The sequence below is a fragment of the Ornithodoros turicata genome, chromosome 2 (assembly GCF_037126465.1).
Source record: "Ornithodoros turicata isolate Travis chromosome 2, ASM3712646v1, whole genome shotgun sequence".
Taxonomy (NCBI): Eukaryota; Metazoa; Arthropoda; class Arachnida; order Ixodida; family Argasidae; genus Ornithodoros; species Ornithodoros turicata.
In genome coordinates, this window is record NC_088202.1 from 39,114,502 (window position 1) to 39,142,032 (window position 27,531).

The 27,531-nt window shown below is 44.8% G+C and overlaps 1 protein-coding gene across 3 annotated transcripts in view; it reads left to right on the forward strand.

Moving 5' to 3' along the window:
• Positions 1-27,531, forward strand: part of LOC135385295 (sodium/potassium-transporting ATPase subunit alpha-like) — a 77,669-nt gene that overhangs the window by 43,714 nt on the left and 6,424 nt on the right. For all 3 annotated transcript variants that reach the window (XM_064614521.1, XM_064614522.1, XM_064614523.1), the window contains exons 2-16: positions 3,754-3,894; positions 6,585-6,644; positions 7,078-7,281; positions 7,369-7,482; positions 7,547-7,799; positions 8,814-9,082; positions 10,032-10,230; positions 14,167-14,278; positions 15,417-15,549; positions 17,192-17,384; positions 21,526-21,701; positions 21,799-21,935; positions 22,044-22,363; positions 23,058-23,212; positions 26,591-26,685. In XM_064614521.1, coding sequence (XP_064470591.1) covers positions 3,754-3,894; positions 6,585-6,644; positions 7,078-7,281; positions 7,369-7,482; positions 7,547-7,799; positions 8,814-9,082; positions 10,032-10,230; positions 14,167-14,278; positions 15,417-15,549; positions 17,192-17,384; positions 21,526-21,701; positions 21,799-21,935; positions 22,044-22,363; positions 23,058-23,212; positions 26,591-26,685 — 2,561 coding nt within the window. The remainder of the gene's footprint in view (positions 1-3,753; positions 3,895-6,584; positions 6,645-7,077; positions 7,282-7,368; positions 7,483-7,546; positions 7,800-8,813; positions 9,083-10,031; positions 10,231-14,166; positions 14,279-15,416; positions 15,550-17,191; positions 17,385-21,525; positions 21,702-21,798; positions 21,936-22,043; positions 22,364-23,057; positions 23,213-26,590; positions 26,686-27,531) is intronic.

The following is a 27,531-nucleotide window of genomic DNA, read 5'->3' on the forward strand; positions in this document are numbered from 1 at the left end:
AGAATGAAGATCCAAGGGCAACACGGCCGCGGAGTCTATGCGAGAGATAAGACGAGACAAAGTTCTCGAGCCTCGTAGCCTTGATTCTTGCAGCAGACTGGAAGTCCTGTAGCCGCACATCACGGATCATTTTTTAGAGGCTCGTTGAGGAGCTATCTCTGTATGGGTGATTGTTCAGGCGGCACTTGACAAGCTATGCACTTGTGTAGCTATCGATAGATGGCCTATTTTCTGGTGCCTTATGCAATGAGTTTCTCTTCGACAAACTTGGCAACGACATCGGGACAAACAAGGGTCGTCACGGCTTATCTCAAGGCTTTCTGGTGGGCTCGCTTTCTAACAAGTCTAGCAAAACACGCCCGAAGGGATAGGCCTAAAAGTGATATCACATACTCCATTTAGTATAGTTTATTTACCCTCGAGGAATGGGCACTACACGAACCTCAAAATACTCGGGATCCGCACACAGTTAGATACAGAAAAAGTAGTTCAGGCACTAAAATGCCTTGCAGAAGTGATTCTATAGGTCGATTAGGGAAGGCAGTTACACCTTGGTGATCAACTAGACTGTACGTGCATGTAATATCGGTTAAAAACAGCCTATCTGTTGAAGGTAGTAAAATATAATGGGAAGAAAACCAGAGTCCTTCTGTAGAAAAATATAAGTTGGTAAGTGGCACTACAACGTATGTTATACCCTGTCACGCTCTTCAAGTTTCAAAACTGCAAAGCTATCTCGTAGACAGAGCGGATTCCGAAACTCATCAGACTCCACCATCACGGCAGGCAACGCAGCAGCTGGTGAAGTCACGTGCTTTCGAGGACCAACGGGAATGTCCGATGCTCCCGCTCCTCTCACGTCAGAGCACGCAGTTTGTTCACCGGTTTCGATCTCGCCAGCCACGACGCGTGGAAAAAATCGTTCCTGTTTTTCCTCAGTGCACTGGCTTGAAGTACGACCCGTGCACGATGTAATTATAAATGAGCGTCATGTTTCAAAGTGTCACACAGGAAACGGGGTTCCGGAGCCAACCCCCCCCCCCCCCCCCAAAAAAAAAAAACAAAAACAAAGAAGAGAGGTTATTTTTGGGCGAACCGGAACGGTACGAAAACCGAAACAATTTTATGCTCCGGAGGGAAACCGAAAGTGTTTTCGGTTTTCGGTTCACATGGAAAATTGAACTATTTGTCCCTCAAGGGTACGTAACGCAAGGCCTCAAGTGCACAGTACATGGCATCCATCGGAGTTTGGGTAGGAAACTCACAGAAACCTCACATTACAACAATGTGCCAGAGCGCAAGACGGGCTCCTTGTTTTTGTCTGTAGTCGTGTAATTTAAGAAGGAAAAGAAATCTAGTCGCGTCAGCTCTCAAAATATTACTGCGCCGCACATAGGATGGCTAGACACAGAGAGGTCTCGGTCGTTCCTCCGCCAGATAATGTTATCAGTCATACTCACTCTGCTTTCGTATTGGCTGTTTAGACTGGCCGCGTCACAGTACGCTGCGTGATGGCGCTGCAGTATTTTACCTGGCGTGCTATTGCGTGTCCTTATCTCCAACGGCGTATGTAGATGACTGACTAGATTAAGTTGAACACGAGTATGAGTCACAAGGTAGGACCTTCTAACCTCTTTATTTCTCTCCCTGTTGGAAAGAATAAAGGGGATTATTTTCCCTGCAATCAATTCTCTTTACACCATATGTGAAACTGGACCGGTTTCGAACCATTATTTTTTTGCTCCTGAACTGAACGAAAAACCTTTCGGTTCGACACCTTGCTCACAACTCCAACATCTTATCGATTGCCGGGAACAACATTGGAGAGTTCTAGTGCATCGTACGCTATCGCCTGTGCGTACGTAAAGGATAGCGTTGGTGATTCTGCGGTTGTTTGATCCCTCTTCCCCTAAGCGAGCTTTCTATCCTTCCTACAGCTTTACGTCACAACTCACGATGGATGTGACTCATGTGAGCACAGTTAAAGGGTTGAAGACTCGCGCGGATTGTCTGCGTCACGAAGATGAGAGAGCGCTCTCGTTGAAAGAGTCTCTCGCGCAAGTGCTTTGAAGGCAGTCTTTTATAATTAGACAATCTGGTTCATAATCGTCTTCAGGAACAGTATTTCGCGCTGAATGTCGTGATACCAACGTGCTTCGTGGAAGTGGTTTTGGCTGACGATTGCGTTCCGCCTTCTTTATTCCAGCCTGCATAAAGTCGAACAAAATGGAGAAATTTCATTTCGGGACTCCCGTCGTTCGCTTTTACCCGTATCGTCTCGCGTGGCGATCATTGTTTCTGCCAAATTAGTTTGTGATTTATTCTTACGTGTACGGAAGTGGCTTACAGCGACCGCGAAAGAGACATGTCTCGCGTTTGCTGGAAACTTAATTGAGGTTGAAATTTTATTCCATTACATTTCCCCGCAAGAAGAGTACGGGGATCAGATATATCCCAAATCGTCCTTTGACTCGTTGCACGACAATTGCAGCTACGACATGGCGTGGCTTGCAGTGATTTTTACGAGATGCTACTTTGCAATATTTCAAGTTGCAATGTTGCAAGTTTTTCTTTTTTTTTTTTTTTGCCATGCCACATGGAATGCAGTATGAACGATTAAGCTTCAGAAATAAAGCGTTATACCTCTGTGCCGTGATCGATCCGATCCGTCTTATACGCTTAACGTTCGACTGAAATTGATAATCATTTTTATTGTGCTTCCCTTTCCTCTGGATGGGAGCGGGGAAAAAATGGCTTCTGTGGCCGTCGCACTCCGGGTAGAGGGCGACGGATGGGCGCGGTGCATGCCGGCCGGACGGTCAGGCGCACCGGCGGCGTATCGATCGGGCCACTTTTACAGCGACGGCAGACAGGGGTAGGCTGGTAGCTCACTAAATGGCAAGGGTGAAGTTTCCTTTCTTGGGTCACAGCGGGATAATTCGCTCGTTCCACTACTTTGCTTTTTAAGTCTTGTCCGGTGCTTGGGCAGTCTTGTGCTCCGCACTACGCTGAACAGACAATCGTGAGTGTCACAAAATGCTGAAGGAGTACACGCGAGCACTAGTTACTGGAACTCCCCATCTGCACGCACACCTTCGAGCTCTTCAGACGACCAGACCAGACGACCGTGGGTCTTGTACACGGAGTCATTTCGGTGCGGTACATAAAGTTGTGAAAGGTGCCCGTCAATAGCATGTATGGTTGCATTCGCAACCACAAAGATTATTGCTACCTACAAAGAAAGGGAGAGTGTTGTGCATTCGATGCGTTTTGAATGCATCGTCGCCAAATCTTCCACTTAGGACAGAGTCACTGCTACAGTCTGCGCCTTGGCTTGTCTGTGGGTTACGCGGCCGTGGGGTACAGTGCTCGTGACATGTGTGCAAAGCTCCCTTCATCCGTCGTTTGCTATATTCGGTTCTCAAGGTTCGCGCCATTTGCATACATTAGCAATCTGTGTTACGGCCTACTTCAGGCGAAATCCTCCTCTGAGGTCGTCTCGCTCGCTCCATGCATCAATGATTTCGCTCTCCGTATTTTCGATAGTACAGAAAACGAACGCTAGTCGGTTCTACAGCATGGCTACTTTCTACAAAACTGATTGCAAATGTATCTATGCATAAAATTTGCTCGCTGTAATGCCCTCCTATGGTTTGACATATTTGAGTCGGCAGCTTCACGCTTTTGCCGCTCATGCAGGCATGTGATATATGTTTGCACGTCAATGCTTATACGGTTCATCTTTCTTTGCAGTACGGGAGGAGTGACAGCTATCGTGTGGCTGTCAACCCCAGAGTCCCAGACGATGGCAGGACACCAGATGGCAGGCCGAAAGGCCGGCGGAAGGCGGGGAAGAAGGAAGATCTTGATGACCTCAAGCAAGAAGTTTCGATGGTGCGTAGATTCACCCACCTTGGGGCATACTTTTCTGAGTCAACATCAATAAACAATTAGAATCGGGGACCCAAGCGCCTCGGTGTCTCAAGGAAGGGCGTTTCCGTTGCTGTGCACGTCCAGAACTCAGACGGCGCTTTGAGTGATGGGTGTATACGTTATTTTTCGAGAAAAGCGTCTGCCCCCAACGCTGACCTGCGTACCTCGCGGAGATAATTCGTGTGAGCGTGTCGTCGGCGAACTGCTCAAAACAATTGCAACAAAACTAAAAGACTTAAGTATTGTAAAACAAAACAGGTTTTGTTGCAATTGTTTTGAGCAGTTCGCCGACGACACGCTCGCACGAATTATCTCCGCGAGGTACGCAGGTCAGCGTTGGGGGTAGACGCTTTTCTCGAAAAATGGCAGGGAACAAAAACCGAAACCAAACGTGACCGGGTTGCGCCGGTTCTCCAGAAAGAGGGAGAAAGCACCGGTAACGCTATGGTGTGATGTCACGTGCAAACCATGACGACGGTCTCGCTGAACCTGGTACGCTCTAGAAGGGTGACATCAGCAAAAAAAAAAAAAAAAAAAAGTTGCCAGCGAGGGTCCTGCATGCAGCATTATGAAATTGAGTTTCAGTGTGTACTTTAGTACTACGTAACTACTGCGATGAGAGAGTTGCGTTTTGATCTGCACGCGACCTCGCGGTAGGCATTCAGTCTACTCGCGGAAGTGAGCTCTCCCTTCATCGTCGTCACGCGACTTCGGCGCGAGACTCAACAACTCAAAAAGGCTCAAAATTGCTATTTGCACATTCAGTGTGGAAGAATTAGCTTACGACCGCTACGCAAGAAACTTACGACGCGAGTGCATGGTGCTGGCTCTAATGGTGTTAGTGGGGTCAGCCCAGTGATATCACACCCCCCTACCCCAAGAAAAAAAAAAGGAAAACAACAACAACAAAGGCAGTGAATTAGGTGGAGGAATGTGGTTAGGTTCAGGGGTCCAACCCCCCGCCTCCAAAATCGTACACTTTATAGGAAAAGAGTGTGAAATCCTCCTTTTCCATGTAATTTCCCCAGAGGGTCACCTTCCAAAATATTTTTCTGGCTACGCTACTGTAGCACACTAATATACAGGGTGTTTGCTCTAAGGTGTCCAGAAATTTTATTTAAAGCGAGCGATAAAAAAGAAACGAGCGCTACTTCTCAGCTACTTGACTAAGAAACAGGTGATACTAGTGAAGCAGTACCTGTTTCTTACTCAAGCAGCAGAAAAGTACCACTCTCTTTTCTTTTATCGCTCGCTTTAAATATAATTTCCGGACACGTTAGAGCAAACACCCTATATTCATAGACGACAGTATTGCGCTGCAGTATTTCGGCAAACTCCTAAGATGGTAATCCTGTTTATTATGACTTTTGTTGGGACTCAGTGTAGTGCAACCATTGCTGGCAGCAGGGAGTCAGGACTCTATTTTGACTATCTTGGCTTGGCTGCCCATGGCCATTGTGCTGCATTGGGGGAAAAAGCAAGGAGTTTGTGCACATTGCTTACTGTGATGCCCAAGATCAAGGACCGTCTCAACATCGCTGTCATTTCCCCAAAACCTTCTACGGCGCCCCCAAAGTTTTGTTAGTGTGCGTGCAGTTTGCAGGCAAGAGCTCCCTATGGAATTCCAACATCCCTTTCAACTAAATCCTGCGCAAATTTGTGCTACGATGTGCTTAGGACAACTTAATTCTGATTAGGACAGTTTGTCAATCAACATTCGTTAAAGGATGGAAGGCACCTTAAACATACATATTTTTTACTGTGTGGTATGAACGTTTCACCTTAAAGAACTGTGACGCAAAATATTTCCTTCGGGAAGCACACATTTGCTGAGAAAAGTAGTTTGCAAGAATGTGCACAGCGGTAGTGATCTCTCCCAAGCTCCTCCTGGCGTATTGTGACATCAGATCATCGGAGCACTTTCATTGGTTGCCGAGAATTATCTCCTATGGCGCGGGAACAAGGCGACTGCTCCGCTTCAGACGTGGCGCATGCGGTGCCAGACGTACAACCACAAAAACGCGGCACATGCCTCACAACGTATTGGAAGAATGAGATGACGTTACAGACAGGCCACAGCAGGACCTTGTAAGACGATTAAGCTGTGATGACAGCATGCAGCCGTCCATGAAACAGGTGCATACGGCTTATTCTGCACATCGAGTGAGCAGTACTGTGGGAACCCCTTAAAGCAATGGTTGTTGTGTGTTGTGTAACTGATAGGAAAAAGGTATCCCAATACCACACCCCCACCAGCTTGGGTGTTGTTGAACAGAGCTGTCACGAGGCAGGGAGGGTAATCGTGAAGAGCCCCCCCTCCTCCTTCTCCTCCTCCTTCTCTCTCACTGCCATCAGAAACTCTGTAAACAAAGAAAATGCTTATTTGCACTGCCGAGATCGTAAATTCAAATTCTCTTCATTCCCGCTTTATGCTGTCCGGCCAACCGACCAGCCAGCCAAAACCCGCCGTTTCGTGCCCCCTCTGGCGAGGGCGCCCGGGACGGCTGCCCCTCTCGCCCCTTCATCGCTACGACTCTGTTGTTGAATCACTTCATTATGCAACAGCTTAATTATTTTTCTTAAGCTATAGCTTTCAAATGTGACAACATACATTTGGTTTAAGCCCATCATAAAATTTGGCAATTTTCCAGGACGAGCACAAGATTCCAGTTGAAGAACTATACGCACGACTCGGGACAAACCCATCCACAGTAAGTAGAAAATTTAGGTTTCTTTGATCATCAGTACCATCTGTTTATATGCCTCGAAACGGTAAGGCCAATCAAGTGTCTGTGTGTAGTGGAACAGCGATGTGATAAGTTAGGGAAGCTGCACTGGCATATATTGGTGGCAAAACTGCAGCCTTTTCTGGAATTATCTTAAGAGCATGTAACATGAAATACAGTGTAACAGTAGCAGCAGTAAATACAGTGACAATGTACCAGTCATCCTTGTGTGTACCACCCAGGCCAGAACTCTTCTGCTTCTGCTTTTGTATTGCCCTTGCTGTCTGTTCATTATGTCATGGAGGTAATAAAAGACCAAAGAGAATTGAGAAATGACCAATGACTGGACGAGACAAAAAAAATTGCATTTGTGTAGCTCAGCATATTCAATACCTTAACAGTCCAATACTTGTTTCAGGGTCTCACATCACAACAAGCTAGGGAAGTTTTTGAAAGGGACGGCCCCAACTCTCTAACGCCTCCTAAGAAAATCCCGGAATGGGTTAAATTTTGCAAGAACCTCTTTGGTGGTTTTTCTTTACTACTGTGGATTGGTGCAGTACTTTGCTTTATTGCATACTCCATCCAAGCCGGCACATTGGAAGAGCCATCTGATGACAATGTGAGTGATTTCCTTGCTTTCCGATCTGGTGTTCAGGACTGCCAGGATGCTGTTCTCACGTGTTAAACCTGTTTGCTCCCGTTCTAGTTGTACCTTGGAGCAGTGTTGGCCATTGTAGTTGTTGTCACTGGTTGCTTCTCCTACTACCAAGAAGCCAGGAGTTCAAAAATTATGGAGTCTTTTAAAAACATGGTCCCACAGGTAGGCATTGTCTCTGTATAAGGGCACGTGATCATGCTACACTACCTCTTCTCTCTCTTCGCAGTATGCTGTGGTGATCCGTGACGGTCAAAAGTTAAACCTTCCCGCAGAGGAGGTGGTAGCGGGAGACATAGCAGAAGTGAAAGGAGGCGACCGTATTCCAGCTGACATGAGAGTCATCCAATCCCAAGGGTTTAAGGTAGACAACTCTTCGCTCACCGGAGAGTCTGAACCGCAGACACGTTCCCCAGAACTGACCAACGACAACCCCCTGGAAACGAGGAACCTGGCTTTCTTCTCTACCAACTGTGTGGAAGGTAGGCCTAATCGCATACCTTTCTTTTCTAAAGGCGTACCACTGTACACACGTAGTAGCATCCCCTGTTGCAATTGCAACAATGTGCTGCGCATGCTTGCATGAATACACTGACATATTATTTAATGTATTTGCACAACAACTGCTGCAAAAGGAGTCCAGCTATGCTCTGTGGTGCATGCTTTTTCTTTCATGTTGAGCAGTGTCCAGTACTTGCGGAACCGCACCAACGTGCCCACAGTCCAGCTCGTGCAGTTAAATGTGTGAACATTTTCTGTGTTGTATTTGCAGGTGCGCGATGAAATGTGCCGAGCAACTGGTTTTGATACGTGTCTTTCTTGTTTTCTGTGTCTTTCTATGTCTTTTTTTAGCTGCACCAAATTTTAAAAAAAAGTGAGCCTCATAAATGCCATTTTTGCTCGAGTTGTAGAGGCAGACATCCTGTGCTGCATGACTAATTACCTAAAATTCGCTAATGAACACTTTAATTAGGGGCTTTCGGGCAAATGTGTGATGGCAGAATATAACACAATCCTCGCTGAAAGCCATTCTATTTTTTTTTTTAAGTCTTAAATGACCACGTGTATTGCAATATTCATCGCCAAATTGTGCTATGCAAGTGAACCGAAACTGTGTACCTAAGGAGTGCATTGCCTTCGCCGTCGGAGTGTTACAATGGCCCAGTGGTGTAGCTTATATGGGGGAGGAGGATTTCACTGTAGTTTCCCTCTCCCAAATGCACTACCAAAGGTACAATTTTTTGGGGGGGTTGCATCTCCGAACCCCCCTCTTCTGGCTATGCCACAGTCTAGATGTTGTCTAGCTCACCAAAAGCTGTCGATCTGGCCAGTGGATCAACGCCTAATCCAATCCTCTCCATCTCCAAAGCGCGTGTCTCTCTGACGCCAGGAAATGACCACGCGAATTTTCCATTAGTGGCAGGATTCATAGTCCTTTTCATGACTGTGCATACATGTTATTTGTCAGCTCAATGGGCAGTATATTTGTTTTCCAGGTACTGGCTTGGGAGTGGTTATCAACACCGGAGACCGGACTGTTATGGGACGTATTGCCAACTTGGCTTCTGGACTGGAGATGGGAGAGACCCCCATTGCCCGTGAAATTGCTCACTTCATTCACCTGATCACTGGAGTGGCTGTGTTCCTTGGTGTAACGTTCTTTGTCATTGCATTCATCTTGGGCTACCACTGGCTGGATGCCGTCATCTTCCTAATTGGCATCATTGTGGCTAACGTCCCAGAAGGTCTGCTGGCTACTGTGACAGTGAGTCCGTTGTTTCATTTAGTTCCGTCCTCTTCATGTGAGAAAGCTGGTAGTACTTTGTGACCACGACCAAAGCCCCTGCTTTTCCTCTGCTCTTCAAATGCTTCATGAATCTTAGCACTAGCCATGGAATTCTGTATTTTCTCTAATGTATAAGAACTTTTTTCTTTTTTAAACCAAAATCCAGTGTTCCAAAGTCGGGGGTAGTCTTAGATTCGAATATCCGTGCAACAACGAGGTCAGGGCAGAGGTGGGATCGGGCAGCGGGATCGGGCCAATAGCGCAGCGTGACTGATACCATGTGTTGTCGTCATCAGTGCCAGTGGCGTTCATTCACTGTCATGGCATAGTCACTCTGCTGCATTTGAACGCAAAGTTCCCTTTTGCCGCTGAATGCAGCAATAATTTAGTGGCGGCAAGGCAGTTTCAAGCAAGTGTTAGAAGGTGACTGAAGCAACAGGGAGAGGTCAAGAATTGCGCCAGCTCCGTGGAGTTTGAGCGCTTGGTGCGATGGGGTAGAGTATGATCTCTGGTGTTGAAACACCATCATTAAAATAAAGTTGTGGTTTGTTGTAATTAATGTAAGCAATGTAATCAGCGGGGTCCAGATTCGACACCTGGCGTCTTTTCACCTTTTTTTTTAGCACCTTTTCCTCAGAGTTATTTGAATTCATATATTCACAATGCCGTTCTGGGCAAGAATTCGTTAGCGTCGTAAACAGCGTTGAAGCAAGTTGACTTGTCGGTTTGTTCAGAACTTGTGTGTGATGGCTCCAGCTAAATTCTACTGAACAGACAAGCCTAGCACATTTTGGTTAATACAGGTTTGCTTTTGCCAGGATACTGAGAATTGCTGTTTCATGAAATATTGTGAAATGTGATATCTGGTGCTGTGACAAAAATGTTAGTGATAAACCGCTTCCCTAAAGACGTGCTATTTGTGGCATAGGTATGTCTGACCCTCACTGCCAAACGTATGGCTGCTAAGAACTGTCTCGTGAAGAACTTGGAAGCTGTAGAGACCCTAGGATCCACCTCAACAATTTGCTCTGATAAGACTGGAACACTGACTCAAAATCGTATGACAGTAGCCCACATGTGGTTCGACAACCAGATCATCGAGGCTGACACGACTGAAGATCAATCAGGTGAGTTAAGCCAGAAGAGTACACAATATGGGGTTGCCAGTGTTTACACTGTTAAAATACTTCTGCCTGTAAAAGTAGTGATGCGGTAACTGAACTAGTGACTACCAGCAACATCTCTTCTACAGAACACGTGCAGCTAATCATGACCTACTAGATTACAACGACTGTGTCATAGGCACCCCTTCCCAGCTCCGCATTTGGAAGCTAGTGGTGGCGCTACTCGTCGGCCCGGTTATTGCTTCCTCAACTTTTACAATACTTCATACTTCAGCTTACCTTAGTATTTTTGTACAAGTGGTGGATGTCCCACGGAAGATGTTGGATTCTAAAGTTGATTATCATCATCATTCTACACGTTTTCATGGGAGCGGTTGCTGTCGTCTGCTACGACAGTCGTACGTCTGCTTCTGCACGTTCAAATTTCCATTGTTCAATCACGATGCAGATCTCGCGGGCTGATGAGTACCGCCTCTAGCGGATCGTGCGGACGGGCTGCTCCTAGGGCTTGCCGATTATGACATGGTCGTTATAGGTCGTGCAGCTAACAGAGGTCTACCATGATCAATAAACTCTATCATGCTTAATACAGAGCAATCCCGTTAATTCGAACTTACGCTCAAGTCCCAGCAAAGCCATCTGTATTTCATTGGAGGATATACAGATGCACTGAGCCCCTTCCCTTTATTTGGTTTGTCTCCACAGTGTCCGTTTCCCATGTATACATGTTCTTAGGGGGAACTTGCACTCCTGAACACAGCGGACCTGCTGAAAATGTGACACCTGCACCAAACAGCAACACTGCGGATCAGTCAAAAATATTGTGCCGCGAAGAACGAGTTCCACTGTGCCCATAAGCAGCTCTTCAAAAAGAGCATCTGCTTCGGCAGCCATGTTGAGGGCAACCCGCGTTTGGGCGAAAATTCTACTTGAGAGTTGTCACGTGACCGCTTACCCTCGTATGTCACTGCCTTACCCGATGGTTACCTAGGTTGAATAAAAAGCACAACCATAGTGGAGAAAGGAAGCAAACGCTTTTCCACTTCCATGATGACGTAAGCGGTTGTAAGAGGGAGCCATCCACCAGAGAACCACCTTTGGTGTGGTGACCTTCGGGTACCTCGGGCAAGCGTGCACTAGAGTCACTAAATAGGGGTACTGAGGATCTTGTTCCCTTTCCGTGCCGGAGCTGCCGTCCGGTGTCTGCGATTGGGCCGATCGTGTCACGTGGTTTCTCCTTCCAAGAACTGGCCGTCCATGTTGAGTCACCTCTATGCAAAACCGGTTTCCTGGGTTGCAAGATGGCTCGATTGCACGTTGTTCTCCACTGGAGAAGGGGGAGATTGGCATCCTATTGCTGCATCAGCCGCGCCTGACTCAAGATGGCGGGCTCGCTCGCCTACGTGGCTCAGTGTCGCTACTCTGCTCCCTGATTAGTGGCCCTTGTGTGCACTACAGTCACTATATAAAACGTCGCGTCCCGCTTGTCTGCCGACCTCTCTCTCAGCGCTGTTCAGCACCACCATTGGCATTGGCTCAAAAAAAATCGTAGTTGTATAAACCGAACAGTTAAAACATTCAAATGAGGAATATGGAACTTTGCGTGTTGAATCTACGGACTACAACGTATGAAACTGAGCCATACATTTAGTGGGTTGCGTGTGGTTTCTCAACGCCTTTAAGGGGATAAAGACTGTCCATGACATAGCCAAGAAAAAGGCAGTGATTCGATGTTTTCTTGAATTGGGTTGGCGATATTTGCGTTCACAAGGTTAGTGATTGGGTCGGGCTTAACATCGCAAGCCACGTTTATAGTGTCATGGCTGGAGAAATGAACACAAGCACATACAAGATGGCACGGTCTAGCGAGCAGTCATGCATCTCTGACACAGCTTGTGGGTGCTGTCAAACTCTTCAAGCCCTCATTCAGAGCTCCTCCGGTTAGTTTGAACTCCGCTTTATTCAAACAGATTTTCGGTCACCTTTCAATTTGAATTAATGGGATTGCACTGTAGTCTGAGTGGTATTGAGTGACTCTCCCATACCTAGGAATGTGCCTGTTGGTAATATTTAATCAGGTGTAATGCAACCTAGAGCGGCCTGGGCGCATTTGGAATTAAGAATATTAATTATGATGAGACTATGACAGTAATAGTGCAGCCATCTGAGCTGTGCAATTTATGAGCTGCAATTTATACCACTAGTAGTCCATTGTTGGCACATGCATGTTTGTCCCATGGAACGCCATGCAGGTGTGTCTGTGTACGTCTCCGAACATCACTTTCAGGTAAAATTTCAGTAACATTCCCTCAGTCTGACTCCCTACATACTTACATATAGCCTCAACCTGCTCTTAGACCCTTGCTGCTGTTGCGCCAAAAACACAATCAATCAATCAATCATCTGCTCTTGCGCTTAGTGCATGTAGCGAGCAAGAGTAGCATTAACTGGACAAGGAACAATGTGCAGCTTTATGGAGAGAATATATTCACCCTCCTTCTTCCTTTTTGGTTTGTCTTAGTTCAAATAGCCTTTTTCAGGGTACACAAGTTTCATTGTTGGAGTTCACAAATGCTCAGTGAATTGATTTACATAATACTGAAGTGCATATAATATAGGGCTGTTACAGCGAAGTTTGCACAGCGCCATTTCGGGCCAAAGCCGCCATGGATCCAAACAGCAGATAGTTTCATCAGCGGGTTCTACATGGTGTTTCAAGTGGTGTGGCGCCAAGCAAAGCTAAAAAACCTGTAGGAAACCCACAGAAAAAGTGGTGCATCTTGCCAATTGCGGACAACTCGAGACCATGTATTTCAAAGATCCGCGTCGTTTGCTAAACTCCTGCATGTTGCATATTTTGGGGTGCTGATGTTGCTGCTCGCTCGCGCCACATAGCCCACAGAAACAGGCCTATATGACAATGAAATAGTAATGTCTCTAAAATAAATGTAATAGCAGTAACTTTTTGCTGACCTCGCATTTACAGACTAACCCGCAAGGTTTGACGAACTTCCGAATTATCTAGTCTGGTTCACTGGGGGTTGCAAAGGTTCGCAGACTTGACTTTTCTAATGAAAAGTTAAAAACGCTATGGCCGATATGCTAGCTCTTAAACATGTCAAAACATTGGGTCATGCTAGAAGGTACAAGTTCACGATGAAGCTAGCACAACACTGACAGGGACCGAGAAAGCATGCACACAGGTGCTCACTAGCAGCTACAGAAAGTTTATTGAAATCAACATTTCTTAGAACCACTAACACAGGAAGTGCAATACATGTAGTAATAATGCACCCGCATCTATCAGACCAATCCCCTATGTTGTCTGCGGAATAGTTCGAGTTTGAGTATGTTATGAAGACAAGTGACACACAGAAAAACACTGTTGCTTTTCCGGAGGCGTCTCTCCATTGCACCAGCACATGGCGGAAGGCCATTCGTCGCGGCAGCACGTGGCTCGCATTATGCTTTTTTTTCTTTTTGAGGTTCTCAAATATGCCTTGCTAATGCAATACGTATATAGGACACAGACAAATATATAACATCATAATCTAAACGTAAAACAAGTACTTGGTGGCTTTTCGTGTCTCAAAACATATGCATCCGCTTTCGGTAAGGAGTTACATGCATGCGCAGTCAAAGTCAATACTTCTGCAAACTTTTGCGAATTCGAACCTGGAACGCTTCATAACATCACTAATATGAAATATATGTAATGCAGTGTAAACAATCAGAAATTCCTTTTTGAGCAATTTAGTTTGTATGAAAATCGTAAACTTTGGAACATTCATTAGTGCTCTTCTACGACTAATTTTGAGACATTATTTATCGGCCATCTGCCAAGGGCTGGAAGCAATGCAAAAAAGTTGAAACCTACATGTGGCATTTTGATCTGTATTTGTGCCTATTAGCATTTATCCATTTTGCCTTCATTACCAGGTGTTCAGTATGACAAGACATCTTCAGGATGGAAAGCCCTTTCACGCAACTGCTGCCTCTGCAGTCGTGCTGAGTTTAAAGCAGGCCAGGAAAATGTGCCCATTCTGAAACGGTAGGTCTCGTGACAAATGTTGCCAACCATATTCATGTAGAGGTAGCTGCTTCTCAAGACATTTTTGTTGCATGTAAGTGCATGTCTGTTATGCACAATGTCATACGATGTTTCGATTCACTGTGGATGCTTCATTTGCACCAATGTATAACCATATTCTTCCTAACGAAAACTAATTTGAACACATCATTTGGAAGGAACATGTCTATCTGCTGCACAGGTGTGTTTGTGAATCATTTTTTGTTGTTTATGATACATACTGTAGTATAACTAGGAATTGATTTTTCTTCAATTTGCTAATCTAGAGATTTTAGTGTGAAGTGATATCTCAAAGGAATGATTCAGGCATAAATTCAGGTAGTTCCTGGTAACGTCTTCTGTTGAAAACCAGGTCTGAGTGGTATCCTCAAAAGGTTTGTGGGTTGGGGTGTCCTATGGTGGTGTAAATGATGGTATCTGTCATGTATCTTTATTTTCTGGTATTGACACTAGCCGCGGCGCTTTCAGGCGTGATTAAAGGAGCAATGAGGTGACATTTAACTCGAAACCCTGCCTCGTCGGTCAATCTGTCCACTATGAGTCACCATGCAAAACACTTTCGCTTTACGGTGTGTTGTAGCTGCGCAATCGAATTTATAAAAGCAGTTTGAGAAAGCAGCCACGAAGTGCCCGACACGATCCTTGCATGATGTGGAGAAGGCTCAGTGCCTTTTTACTTTGTTTTTGCTTGAGCTGTGCCGCTCTACGTCACTGGTGACGTGCAGGGGAGTAAGATAAGTCTCGACGCCCTCTCGTTCTGTGATGTGTTCTTTTCACGGGGAAAGGATTTTTGAAAGGTGGTGCGAAACAGAGGCATCGAGTGCGCTGTGTAGGTCACCTGCTCATCGTTCTTTCGCAGGTGCTCATTTTATTAGTTGCAGAACACTCTACAGCAAAAAACAAATACTTTAGGGCTCACCTCGGTGCTTCTTTAAGGGAGCCGCAGGGCAGGGCAGGACAGTTTATTGTGTAAGCCAGATCATATGAGGGATATGTGAGATTATTGGATAAGGTGAACCTTCGGGTTCATATGGTTGGTAACATTCGCATCAATCCTTGATTGGCAGCAGAGTAAAACCATTCTTTATTACGCTTTCAGAGAATGTGCAGGTGATGCTTCAGAGTCTGCTATTCTGAAGTGCATGGAACTGGCGAAGGGTAATATTGCTGCGTACAGACAGAGGAATCCCAAAGTATGCGAGATTCCGTTTAACTCTACAAACAAGTATCACGTGAGTAGTGAGCTTTTGGTAATCAGATCAGAGCTGTGCGAATATTCGAATTCAAATCGAGTAGTTAATGCTGTTCGAACAGTATTCGCATGCGATTTTGAGTATTCGAAGTTTTCGAATATTTTTCGAATGTTTCTGAAACGTAGTGTGTAGTAGCTTCGTTGGCGCATTTTCACGTCGGCATTGTGGACGAGATGAGGCAGCTGCGAAAATTTGCGTGTAGTGAAACACGTTGTGCAATAGGAGTGACGCATTGGATTTTATGCTGACCCAAAACGTTATCCGCTCGATCGTCATAGTCATCGTGTTTCAGACGGCGGCGTGCCACGTCTCGTGTCCATCTCGTCATCAGCGTTGTGTGTACTTGCAAAGTGGTTTGGAACCAAAAGCGGGAGCGTAGCGTAGTGACCCAAGCAAGCAATGGCCGATGGCTGGCAAAAGGTCGGATGACAGTTGGCCAACGATTCTTTCGGCCATCCAACGTTGGCGCAGCGTTGCATAGTGATAGGCAGAGCAAGGATTGGAAAGCCGTCGGCCAGGGTACAGATCCGTATCAAGAAACGATGGCCAAGCACTTGCCAAAGCTTTGATTAATCTCGCCTGGGCGAGAGGGAAACTTAGAATGGTCTAGCGCTGCATACGTTCGACTTTCGATGGACCAAGGGAATTTTTCAAAACTAAAGCAGTAAGAAACAGAAGCATTACCTTCATGGCGAGTTAATACGACAAGCAATTCGTCATTTCAGTGTCGTTTGTGTACGCGCCAAATTAAACTTGCACACCTCGCCCTTCATTTTGACACACACGCGAACAGGGCTCTCAAATTTGCGGAAGCTCGTGAGACAAGTTATGTATAGTATCTGTTTTTCCTCAGGAAACGTTGTGGGCAATACGAGCAACAAACAAATAATGGTATATCGTTACCTTATGCCGCGAAACAATTGAGTCTGAAAATGAGGGATGCTGCAGGGATGCTTTGGTCTGTATGTTGGCACAAGCTTGGCACAACGTAGGCTGGCCAATGCTTGGAAAATCGTTGGCCAAGGTACAGATCCGTATCAAGAAACAAGCTTGTTGGCCGATGATGTACCAAGCAAGGCCAGGTAGGCCAGCCTAACTATAGCCTGGCTTGGCCCAACCTTTGTTCGTTGCTTGGGGAGTGTGCAACATTGACGAGTGATTTCAGTTACTCTCACAATTGTGGTGTTGGTATAGAATATGGAGACATCGAACGGGCTACTTCCCAAGTGCAAAGAAATCCACTGGAAACAACCGAAACTGTGAAGCCCAGACTGATTCATATGTGAAGAAAGGCCCACGGACCTGCTAAAGTTGCAAAAATGATTGCTATGGACCTCCAACCATTACCTGTTGTCAAAGTTTGTGGATTTTGAGAAGTAATGGCTGGAGCCATCTCGGCTTACACTCTACCTTGAAGAACAGCCCTCTCCTGGGTTACCATAGTGAAGTGAAAGGAAGAATTTACGAAAATAGTTACAGAAAGCATCCCTTTCACATCGGACATGCGTCAGCCACGTCATATTGTTGCTATGGAAATTTTGCTATTCGCACAGCTCTAACTTAAATACTACCACTGTCGTGCATTTTATGTCATTGTTGTGTCTTGCCGGTCCTCTAACAGGTAACTGTACATGAGACTGAAGACCCGGACGACCCTAGCTACATCCTCTGCATGAAAGGTGCTCCAGAACGAATCCTGGACCGCTGCTCAACAATATACATCGACGGAAAAGAGAAGGTGCTAGATGAGGAGATGAAGGAAGCCTTCAACAACGCCTACCTGGAATTGGGTGGTTTGGGAGAGCGTGTAATTGGTGAGCACATTTTGTGAAGGTTCATGGATATGGAATGGCGGTCAAAAGATTGCAACATGTTTATGCATTCAAACCATTCCCATGCTTTAAGAGACACCGTAAAGGGTTTAACCCCTTCAGTGCCACATTATTGTTCAGAAAGTGACCTAAAAATGCAAAATTTTTTAATTGCATAGTTTGATTCTAGTATACATAAAAATCACTGTTTGCAATGGTTTCTTGCAAACAGTCAAAACAACAAAATAAATAAATAATAATAATAATTTATTTCATCAATGACACTTGGGGAGGGGATACAGACAAAGCTGCAAGAACTGCAGCTTGACGAGGTCTGACCCCCCATTGTACACTCGACAGATACAACAAAGCAATGACAAATAGCAAACCAGACGAATTACGGAGTGAGACAATGGAAATGGACACAATGCATTAAGGTGCATAAAACAAAAAAGCTATGAGAACACACGAAATAATGACTATACTAGTGAACATACATGGTCTTTATAGAGCGAATTGGAAGACCTCTGATGTTAATGTTGTTTTGGATATGGGAATTGATATGTTGTGGAAGATTAAATGAAGCCAACTGCGAGCCATAATTAGTTCGTGCACACAGTGTGAAGTAGGGCTCATTGTAGCGTAGTGAATAAGAGCTTAATCTCATGGTTAAATTGGCTAGGGCTAGAAAGATGTGATTATTTTGCTTTACTGAAGTTACGTATGTAATGAACATACGGTACTTATAGAGATCCATAATTCTGATTATGCTAAATATTGCGAAGAGGGATCCTGTTGGATGTAAAAAGGGAACGTTTGCTATGTGATGTGCTTCTTCTGACACAAAAGTAACCTTTCAAGATTTGTTTGCGTTGTGGTTCCCCAAACTAGGTGACAGTATGTGAGGGTAAACCAGTGCATTATAGGTCATAACTTTTGCCTTAGTTGGAGGGCGTTTCTGTGTCTACCTAAAATGCCGACCACTCGCGATATTTTGTTAGTGATGTAACCGTGTTTATCCCACGACATCGTATCAGTGAACCAGACGCCCAGTGACTTCACCTCCGTGACAAAAGATATCTTGCTTGTACCGATAACAATAGATTCGGAGCTATATTTATAGATACACATATATATATATACGCAGTAAAATCTCATTAACTCAAACACCCACCATCCAGACCAATTAATGTGACTTAAGCAGTATTTTGACTTATCAGACAACTGCCAAATTGTGATCAAAATTGGTCCCTAAACTGCGGGCACTTAACAATATCTTTGACTTCGCCAAAATTGTAACATGCTCTTTGGTATACAGAAGTCCACGGCAATCTCTCCTTTCGATTTTGTGCCGGCTTCAACCGTTACTATCAGCTCGAGCTTGTTTGCAAGCGTGAGTGTCTTCAACCTGCGTTGCCTCAGTGTCGACAATGACATGTAGCACAAAACTCAACAGCGCACGCACAGTACACAGTTCTTGACCTTCACTTCACCGCGTCCTCATCTAGCGTCTTTGGCGCCGAACAGCCTAGCACGCAAACCCGCACGCGCTGGTTTTGGAATCCCTCTCTATCAGCGGACTTGGATTGGATTGTGTCGGCTGGCTTGAAGAACTTGGCCGATCATGGCAATCCATAGTCGAAAAAGGTGGTGTTTACCGATCCACAGTGAAATTCAACTTAAACAGACGAAGAATGTCGCCTGGGACGAAACATTTGTTCGGCTTAGCCGTGATTTGGACTTAAACGATTTCAACTAAAGCAGGCATTATTTACATTACGAGAATACAGGCCTTCACGGGACATCATGGGCGTTCGACTTAATGAGATTTTACTGTATATATTGGGACAATACGTCTCAATACGTTTTAGGGAACACTAGTTTATTACATTAAAAAGTAAAATGGCAAAGGGGTCGACGTTTCGACAGTGGCACTGTCTTCGTCAGGACAAAAGATGCGTAAGTTGTTACAGTTGAGCCCGTTTTTTACGATCTTCGATAGAACGATAACTCCGATATTGAGATCGAATTGCCGGTTCCCGTCAGCTCTCCCGTTGAACTACATGTAAACAAAGCATCGATATAACGATCGCCGCGAAAGCGCTTGCTCCCATATAGCTATCAGAATTCTTCCGGCGGCCGGTTAAAATGCGTGAAAATTAGAAAGCAAGATTTCACTGAAAACAAATTACATTGGTATTTTCAAGAGCCTTCCCCTCCGTGTGTGCTAAAGTGAGAATGCAGTGCGTTTATCCGCGCATAACTGCTGGGGATTAGACACGTGCGTTGCAAGGCACGTGACTTCGAAAGGGAGGAAGGGCCTCGCGTGAAGTAGAGAACGTTCCCTCTCCACATCATTCTCTCGCTTTCAAGCTTTTTTCATATTTTGCTGCGGCCTTGCCATGATGGCGTCCGTGGTTCCGATTCGCTTTTTGACGAGGAAACGTGTGGCTCAACCCAAAGTTGCATGCGGTCTACGGGTTTCGTCTACCGGTTTCGCGCAAAACCGCGTTGTGAAGTACCGTGGCTTCGACAACGTGTATTGGCAGACAGTTGCGTGTCGCCACCCAAACACACGTCGACAGATTACCCGTGGCGGAGGCGCATTCTGATGGACCTCGCGCTTCCGATCGTGAGAACGGTAATGACTACAGCATTGGATGACGAGCAATGGACGAGGTCGTCGATCTCGAAAGGTGCGGCGCCTCACACGATATCGGCGGTTAAGTTATCAAAAGCTTCGACACGCAGCTGCATCAATTTAGAGCTAGATAAAATGCTTCTGCGCTCAGGACAAACACGCATGTTCAGCGGCATTCCACTTGTGGCGATCTACTTGGTTTACGCAAACCCGAGCGGCAATTTCTCGAACGCTCGTTTTTTACAATACTCCGATATAACAATCAGATTTCGCGTTTCCGTCAATATCGTATAAACGGGCTTGACTGTACTTAAATAGGTTTGGTACATGACGTCATAATCGGTACGGGCACGCCGCAGGCGTTTGTCATTGAGTCAGATTCGGGAATATTCCAGACATCACCACCCGGACTTGACCTTCTGCACAAAAATGGCAGGCAGCACCTGCTTCTGCAATCTGGAGGTCTCTGCAATGGTGCAGTGGTGGTGCAATGGTGGCTGGCGCTCAATAGTAACCTGGGAAAGGGCTATTCTTGAAGGGAGAGTAATTCGGGACAACTTCAGCTATCAGTTTGCAAAATCTGCGGCCTTCGACGACTGAAAATGGCCGAAGATTGATAGAGATCATTTTTGCAACCCCAACCGGCCTTTCTCCGCATAGGAATCAATCTCGGCGCTTCATAGTTTTGGTTATTATAATTTGTTTGTGCTTGGAGGTAGTCCATTCAGTATTCATGATTAAAAGCATTAAAACCTCAGTGCCGAGGAGCTAAAAAGACAGACACAGACACATGCACTGCCTTTCAGTGTCCATTCAGTGCCTCTGCGAGACGAGACACTGCCGCCTGAATCTCAATGATAACTGTAGAGCGGATTAGGTTTCAGCTCCGCATAAAATGCAGTGCGTCACTGCTTTTATTTTGCAATGTGTTTTGCCATGCACGAATTTTCACGGCTGCCTCGTCCACAATGCTGACGTAAAAGTCTGCTGATGACTAAGGGGCAACACCTCGTTTTAATAGTAATCATGTACTGTCAACATATTTTTATTCGCAGTGTATGAATTTTTGCGAACGGCATTTGGAAAGTTATTTGAGAGTATTTAATTTCGCGATTCCTGGTCTGTTTCCTTTCGCGGGATAAACAGTCAAGCTGTGTTCGCGAGTACAATTTTTCGCGATTTTTCAGCGGTCACGAAATTTGCAAAAATTCATACATCGTGAATAAAAATACGTTTGCAGTATTCGAAAAATACTCGAAAAGCTGCAAAAACTCTCAATCACTCTCATTTGATTTGAATTCAAAGTTTCGAATATTCGCACAGCTCTAATTATTGTTTTGTAGTGTATACTCATAACTCAATGTTGGGTTTGGTGGACATGAGTGGAAAGGGTACCCCCAAGCTGTTTTGACATCACAGTGCCCATTTTGTGTTCATCAAGATGGCTGTGACATGCTTTACTACTAGCTTGGCTCTAATATTCTCCAAAATCATTTGACGCAGGTTTCTGTGACTATGTGCTACCAACAAAGGACTTTCCTCCTGGCTACCCCTTTGATGCTGACGAACAGAACTTCCCTCTTACTGGACTTAGATTCTTGGGCCTTATCTCTATGATTGACCCTCCACGTGCTGCTGTGCCAGATGCCGTAGCTAAGTGCCGAAGTGCAGGGATTAAGGTATGCAATATGTCCACATAAATTTCCCGCTGTAACATTTTAATAATCTGCATTGTACGAAAGGTATGCTCTAATAATTTGTTGTACTCACCTACAGGTTATCATGGTCACTGGTGACCACCCCATCACTGCCAAAGCTATTGCCAAAGCTGTGGGTATCATTTCGGAAGGCAACGAGACGGTTGAAGATGTTGCTCAGAGGCTCAACATCCCTGTAGAAGAAGTAAACCCAAGGTCAGTTTATGTTCCAGTATCGAACATTGAAATTGGACGTGAAAAGAGGAGTCTACAGCTACCTTGTAGTGCACAGTGACTTAAACCTGCTTATCCCCTCTTTTTTAGGGATGCGAAGGCAGCGGTTATCCACGGTTCAGAATTGCGAGACATCACTAGTGAACAACTGGATGATATTCTCAGGCACCACACAGAGATTGTATTTGCCCGTACATCTCCTCAGCAGAAGCTGATCATTGTGGAAGGATGTCAACGCCTGGGTGCTATTGTAGCTGTGACTGGAGATGGTGTGAACGACTCTCCTGCTCTGAAGAAGGCTGACATAGGAGTTGCTATGGGTATTTCTGGAAGTGATGTCAGTAAGCAAGCTGCTGACATGATCCTGTTGGATGACAACTTTGCATCAATCGTCACTGGTGTAGAGGAAGGTAAGAGGTCTGAAAAGATGTAGATTTGCACTCTGACACACCAGGAGTGTGAAAAGCGTCAGGAAAGCTTTGAGACGTGAGCAAAGATTTATGGGCCCCTCGTACATATCGGGGACTCGAGAGCCTTTCCTTGCTCTCACTAGGCCTGGCCCATGCGGAAACGTTGAGATATGGACGGACGGACGCCGTAGTTCGCACTTCGAGATAACTCAGAGCGGAACTAACTGGGGGCTAAACTCGCGTGTAACTTTCAGAACGAAACTCATTTACCGACTTCATTTAGGTAGGTGGTTGCCGAAAACAGAAGACATTTGTCATTTCACGTATCCACCTTCATATCCATATTTTATCATGGTGGTTCCTTCAGTTCTTACGTAGGCAGACAGGTCAGGTAGAATAGTGCAGAGAAATGATACGTACATTTGATACGTAGCTTTGAAGAGCTGGTATTGAGACCTCTTGTTCGTCAAGGTTGCCTTTCATGACATCCAAGGGAAGCACATATGCAGACAGACTCCCCTTGACTACAGACTGTCGCCTCTGTAATGCAGCCCAGCAAAAAGTCGGGAATTACCAGAGAAAGATGGGGATGTAGTTATGAACTGTGTTTGGTTGAATCTGGTGCTTATGTGGTATTAGTCCTAACAAGTTGTTCCAGCTTCCTACTAGCGGTGTGTTGCATTAATCTTTGCAGGTCGCCTGATTTTCGACAACCTGAAAAAATCTATTGCCTACACTCTTACAAGTAATATTCCTGAAATCAGTCCTTTCCTGTTGTTCATCTTGGCTGATGTACCCTTGCCACTTGGCACTGTGACCATCTTGTGCATTGACTTGGGAACTGACATGGTAAGCACTGCACTTTCCAAAATAGAAGCCTTACAGAGTTATTTTAAAAATCTCAGTGATACAATGTTACAAACATTATTTCCTTGCACAATTTTTTAGTTTTCGGGACAAAACGTGTGAACCTAGTAAAGAACAAGACCTATGCAAAACTCATAAAGGGTGTTGTGAAACAAATTCTCCCACTTTTGGAGGAATCGGGTTGATATGGGGAACGTACCAAGGAAAGCCCTATTCCAATGAGGGTCTGCGTTCAGAAGTTATCCCAAACCAAAAATGAGAGAGGAGCCTTTGCTCTCCCCTCTGGAAAGGTGCAAAGCGTGCCTATTGTCATGGTAATGCTACTCATGGTTGGGGCTGCGCACTGTCTTTTGAGCCTTGGAAAGCTTTTTCCTTTTGTTATACAAAAGCACCGTGCTCTAGAGGCAACCATGGCTTTGTGTATTGAGTACATGGACTACAATGTCGCAAACTTGTGCATTAAACGCATGGGTTTAGAGATGGTTTCTCAACCCCTTTAAGAGGAGCAAATGGTCTCCCTCATGTAGTAGCTTGCCTTCATTGATTTACTGCCATTTAAGTGCATTTGGTCTTGTTCAGTCTGGGCTAGCATTTAAGTGCTTTACCACACTGTCAAGTTGTATTTTCCTCTAGAATGTTGCAAACTCAAATATAGTATCAGAACATTTTGATATTTGAAAAAGGGTTTGCTCTTCCTCGCAACATCTTCAAGGAGCAAAATCTGAGACCCTTTGGGTTAGGTTAAGCCACTCGTTCAGCAGTGTACTTAGCATATGGCCCAGAAATGTTAAATGGCTTTCACTGCTGTATTGTATGAGGCACAGTTGCCATCAGCACAGCTTACATTGATGCTGTACTTTACAGAGTGGCTGCTGCACACCTTAATTATAGTTGAATGGGTAAATGTTACATAACGTCTGTATGAAGATTACTACTGGTTGCGATCTATTTGCGTGAATGCTGTAATTTGTGTGACCTATTGAAGTTGTGGCACTGGGCCATTAAAGTGCATGAGGGACATTGATTAGCTGTAAAGAACTGAGCTGTGATAGTGAAATTGTTCCCATGAACATATCTTCCTGAGAAGGTTCCATTCTACTTTGCTGCTCTTAGAAATAAATTGCGGTGATTCAGATTAAGCTTCTCTTCCAGGATAGATCGTATTAACACTCTCGTTATGCTACTGGTGATTTTAAAAACATGATGCTTAACTAACTGCTTGAGCATTTTGTCCACTAGGTATTTTTGGGGGTATCACAATTTCTCCACTTACACCCACACACACGTCTTACCTTGAACACTTTTGAACACTGTTCACCTGGTCATACATTTGTTTTGTCAGTTCACTTCTTTGATGTTGAACAGGCTATTGCTTGCTCACTAATTTGTGTGGATAAAGGGACTTCACAGCATAGTGTGCACAATTGAAACACTAACATTGACTGTGCTTGTGTGTGTGTGTGTGCGTGACTTGACAATACTTGTGCTCTGTGCAAAGCCATGTGTGTTAACATATTAGGAAATCCATTGCAGCTGTGTGGTGGCAAGCTGTGGTAGTTTTTCTTCGTGAGGCCTCTCGCATGCTTTGATGTTTTGTGTGGTCTGCTGCTTCTAACCTGCAATCTCTGTTCGTAGGTTCCTGCTATTTCTCTGGCTTACGAGAAGTCAGAGTCAGATATAATGAAACGAAGACCTCGCGATCCCCTTCATGATAAACTAGTGAACGAGAGGTAATTTGGATGGGGGGCCCTAGTCGATTCCTTTTCTTGGTTCTATTCTTTGATGTGCTTTCTTATCAAATCTGGCAAGTCTGCTGGATCTGAAGGTGGTCTCCCCAGATGAAGGTAAAGCTGGTTCTTTATCCAGCGATGTGCCCTTCCTTTCCTGTTCGACATTTCCTTCAGCTGTATCATTTTTTCTTTGGCCACATTTCGAGATTTTGGAATTAGTTTCTTCATTCTCGTTTGTCCTTGGGTTTTGTTCCAATGGATGTGGAACCTCACTGATGCAACGATCGTTAATACTTTTTGGTTATCCGAAACATCTTTAAGGAGCTTGTCAGAAGAACAGTTATCCAAAATTCATTTTTGCTTTGTTCACATAGCTGTGCGCAGTAGTTTGCAACGTGCAAGCATACCATTAGTGCAGCGGATTATTTGTAGTAACTAAAGTGGCTTTGAAAGTGCATTGGAGATATCAAACGGACGTATACGAGTAGGCCAGTTGTATTTGTCATTTGTAGTTGTGGTGTGTCAGCAAGGTTCCACTGAGCCATGATAGAGCTGTTTCCATCAATCATGTTCGGTTCATATGTTTTTGCATATGTTCGTTCCTCTGAGCTACTGCGTATGGCATCATGTTCCTCCATACAACAGACAAAATGGGAGAAATGGCAGCATTGTCATGATTGGATACTTAGGACTCCTATGAGGAAGCCCCAACTGTTGCCAGTACAACTATAGCAAGCAATGGAATCTGTAGCTGCAGTCGCACATAACAGCTAACCGGATTGACTGATCATATCAGTGCTATCATAACAGTACTTCCCACCTTTACCCCAGCACAAGTGGAGAATGTGTATTCATGTGCTTTTAGGCACAATGTCACACTCATCTTCCTTCATGGCTTTTGTTTGGGGTTTTTAATCCTCCCCTTGTCATAGCATGGACATCGTCTCTTGCACTGAATGCTGCCTGCAAAGGATCCTGCTTGCTGAGACACCGGTTTTTGCATGCAAATAACTTGCATGTTCAGATGCACAATCTGAGAATGTGTTTGTGCAGTGTGGAGATGAGACAAACTTCAATGTGCATATGGTTATTTGGATGGGGGAACAGTTACTATGCACAGTGTAACGGCTCCAGAATTCGTTAGTTTGGAAAATCGTACCAATGGTTGAGACGTGCATACTGAACAAGCTAAGTCATAAAGAATAGTGAATACTGTTATACTTGCTCGGAAACTATGGTACAAAGGCAAAGAATAAAAGAAACCTAATGTTGTGTCTCATTTGGCTAATACAATAATAATTTTGTCCACTGATACGCTACGTCCATTTGCTGTCGATCTTCGTGGTGAGCATTTGTGGACAAGGGTAAAGCATTTGTCTGTTTTAAGCCTTTTCATCAAGGGCTATTGGCCCTGCATAAAGAAATTCAGGAAACCTCTACACTGAAGCCGTCTCATGCTCACGCATGTACCTGAGTGTCTCGCTGTTACTTGCATTTGCTAACTGCCATCAGCAACGCTTGCTACCCGCACACAGTATCGTTCACACATGTAGTCTTCACCTGTGGAGGACTGTCACACTGCTACCAGAGTATAGAAGCCGTAAGTCACATCCCCCATGCCACTCCATAGGTCCCTGCTATTTCCCTTGCGTATGAGATGCCTGAGAGTGACATTATGAAGCGCCAGCCCAGAGACCCCTTCAAGGACAAGCTTGTGAATGAGAGGTGAGCGGTTTTGCTTTACTTCAATTTCTTTCGACCAGTTCTTTGTCATCACAATGCTGGAGGAACTATGTGCATCCTATTTGTAAGTACGTAAGTAGTGTTTTACTCCAAGCTGTCCATTTCTTATTGAACCATCCTTTATCATGGTGAATGTGCAAATTCACTTGTCTGATTACAAACTGCAGGGTATCACAGGGGGTTTGTCTGAAAAGTTGATTTATAATTTGGTTAGTGCCTCTTCTAGTCTTGTCATACGAAGAAAAAGCTATTTTCCTCCTCCTGCTTGCTTCATATCCTTCCCATTCAAATATACTAGGAAAGTGTTTTGCAGAAATATTGTAAGGTATTCTGTAACCTGAAGCTGCATATGGTCTCATTAAGGTGTGTTAGCAGTCTATTAGAGTTAGTGATGTTAAAACCGGAACCAACGGCAGCATGCGTGATTGGGTGCGGTTGTCAGCGCCACATTGCCAGCTGTCTACTCTCTCAGTAGCGTACATTAGAAACAATACGTAATAGAAATAAAACTGAAATGCTGTTATCGGATTGGAAACAAATGAAAACTAATGAATGTTTCAATGAAACTTCTATGCTTGCAGATAGTCTACCACAACAGCCAGTGCATTCAAATGCTTTTGTTGCTAGAACAACAGAAGCCTTATTATCTTTGTGCTGCTAGAAGTTTCATGTGATTCTTACCCAAATTCTGAGGTTAACTTCCGTATAGGAATGCCCTTAAAATATAGACTGGGAATTTAGGAAAATCAACTTTCCTTTTGGACTGCTGAACTAAGAGCAAATACACTGTAGGAATTCGTGACCCTGCTATATCCATCGGCGACTATC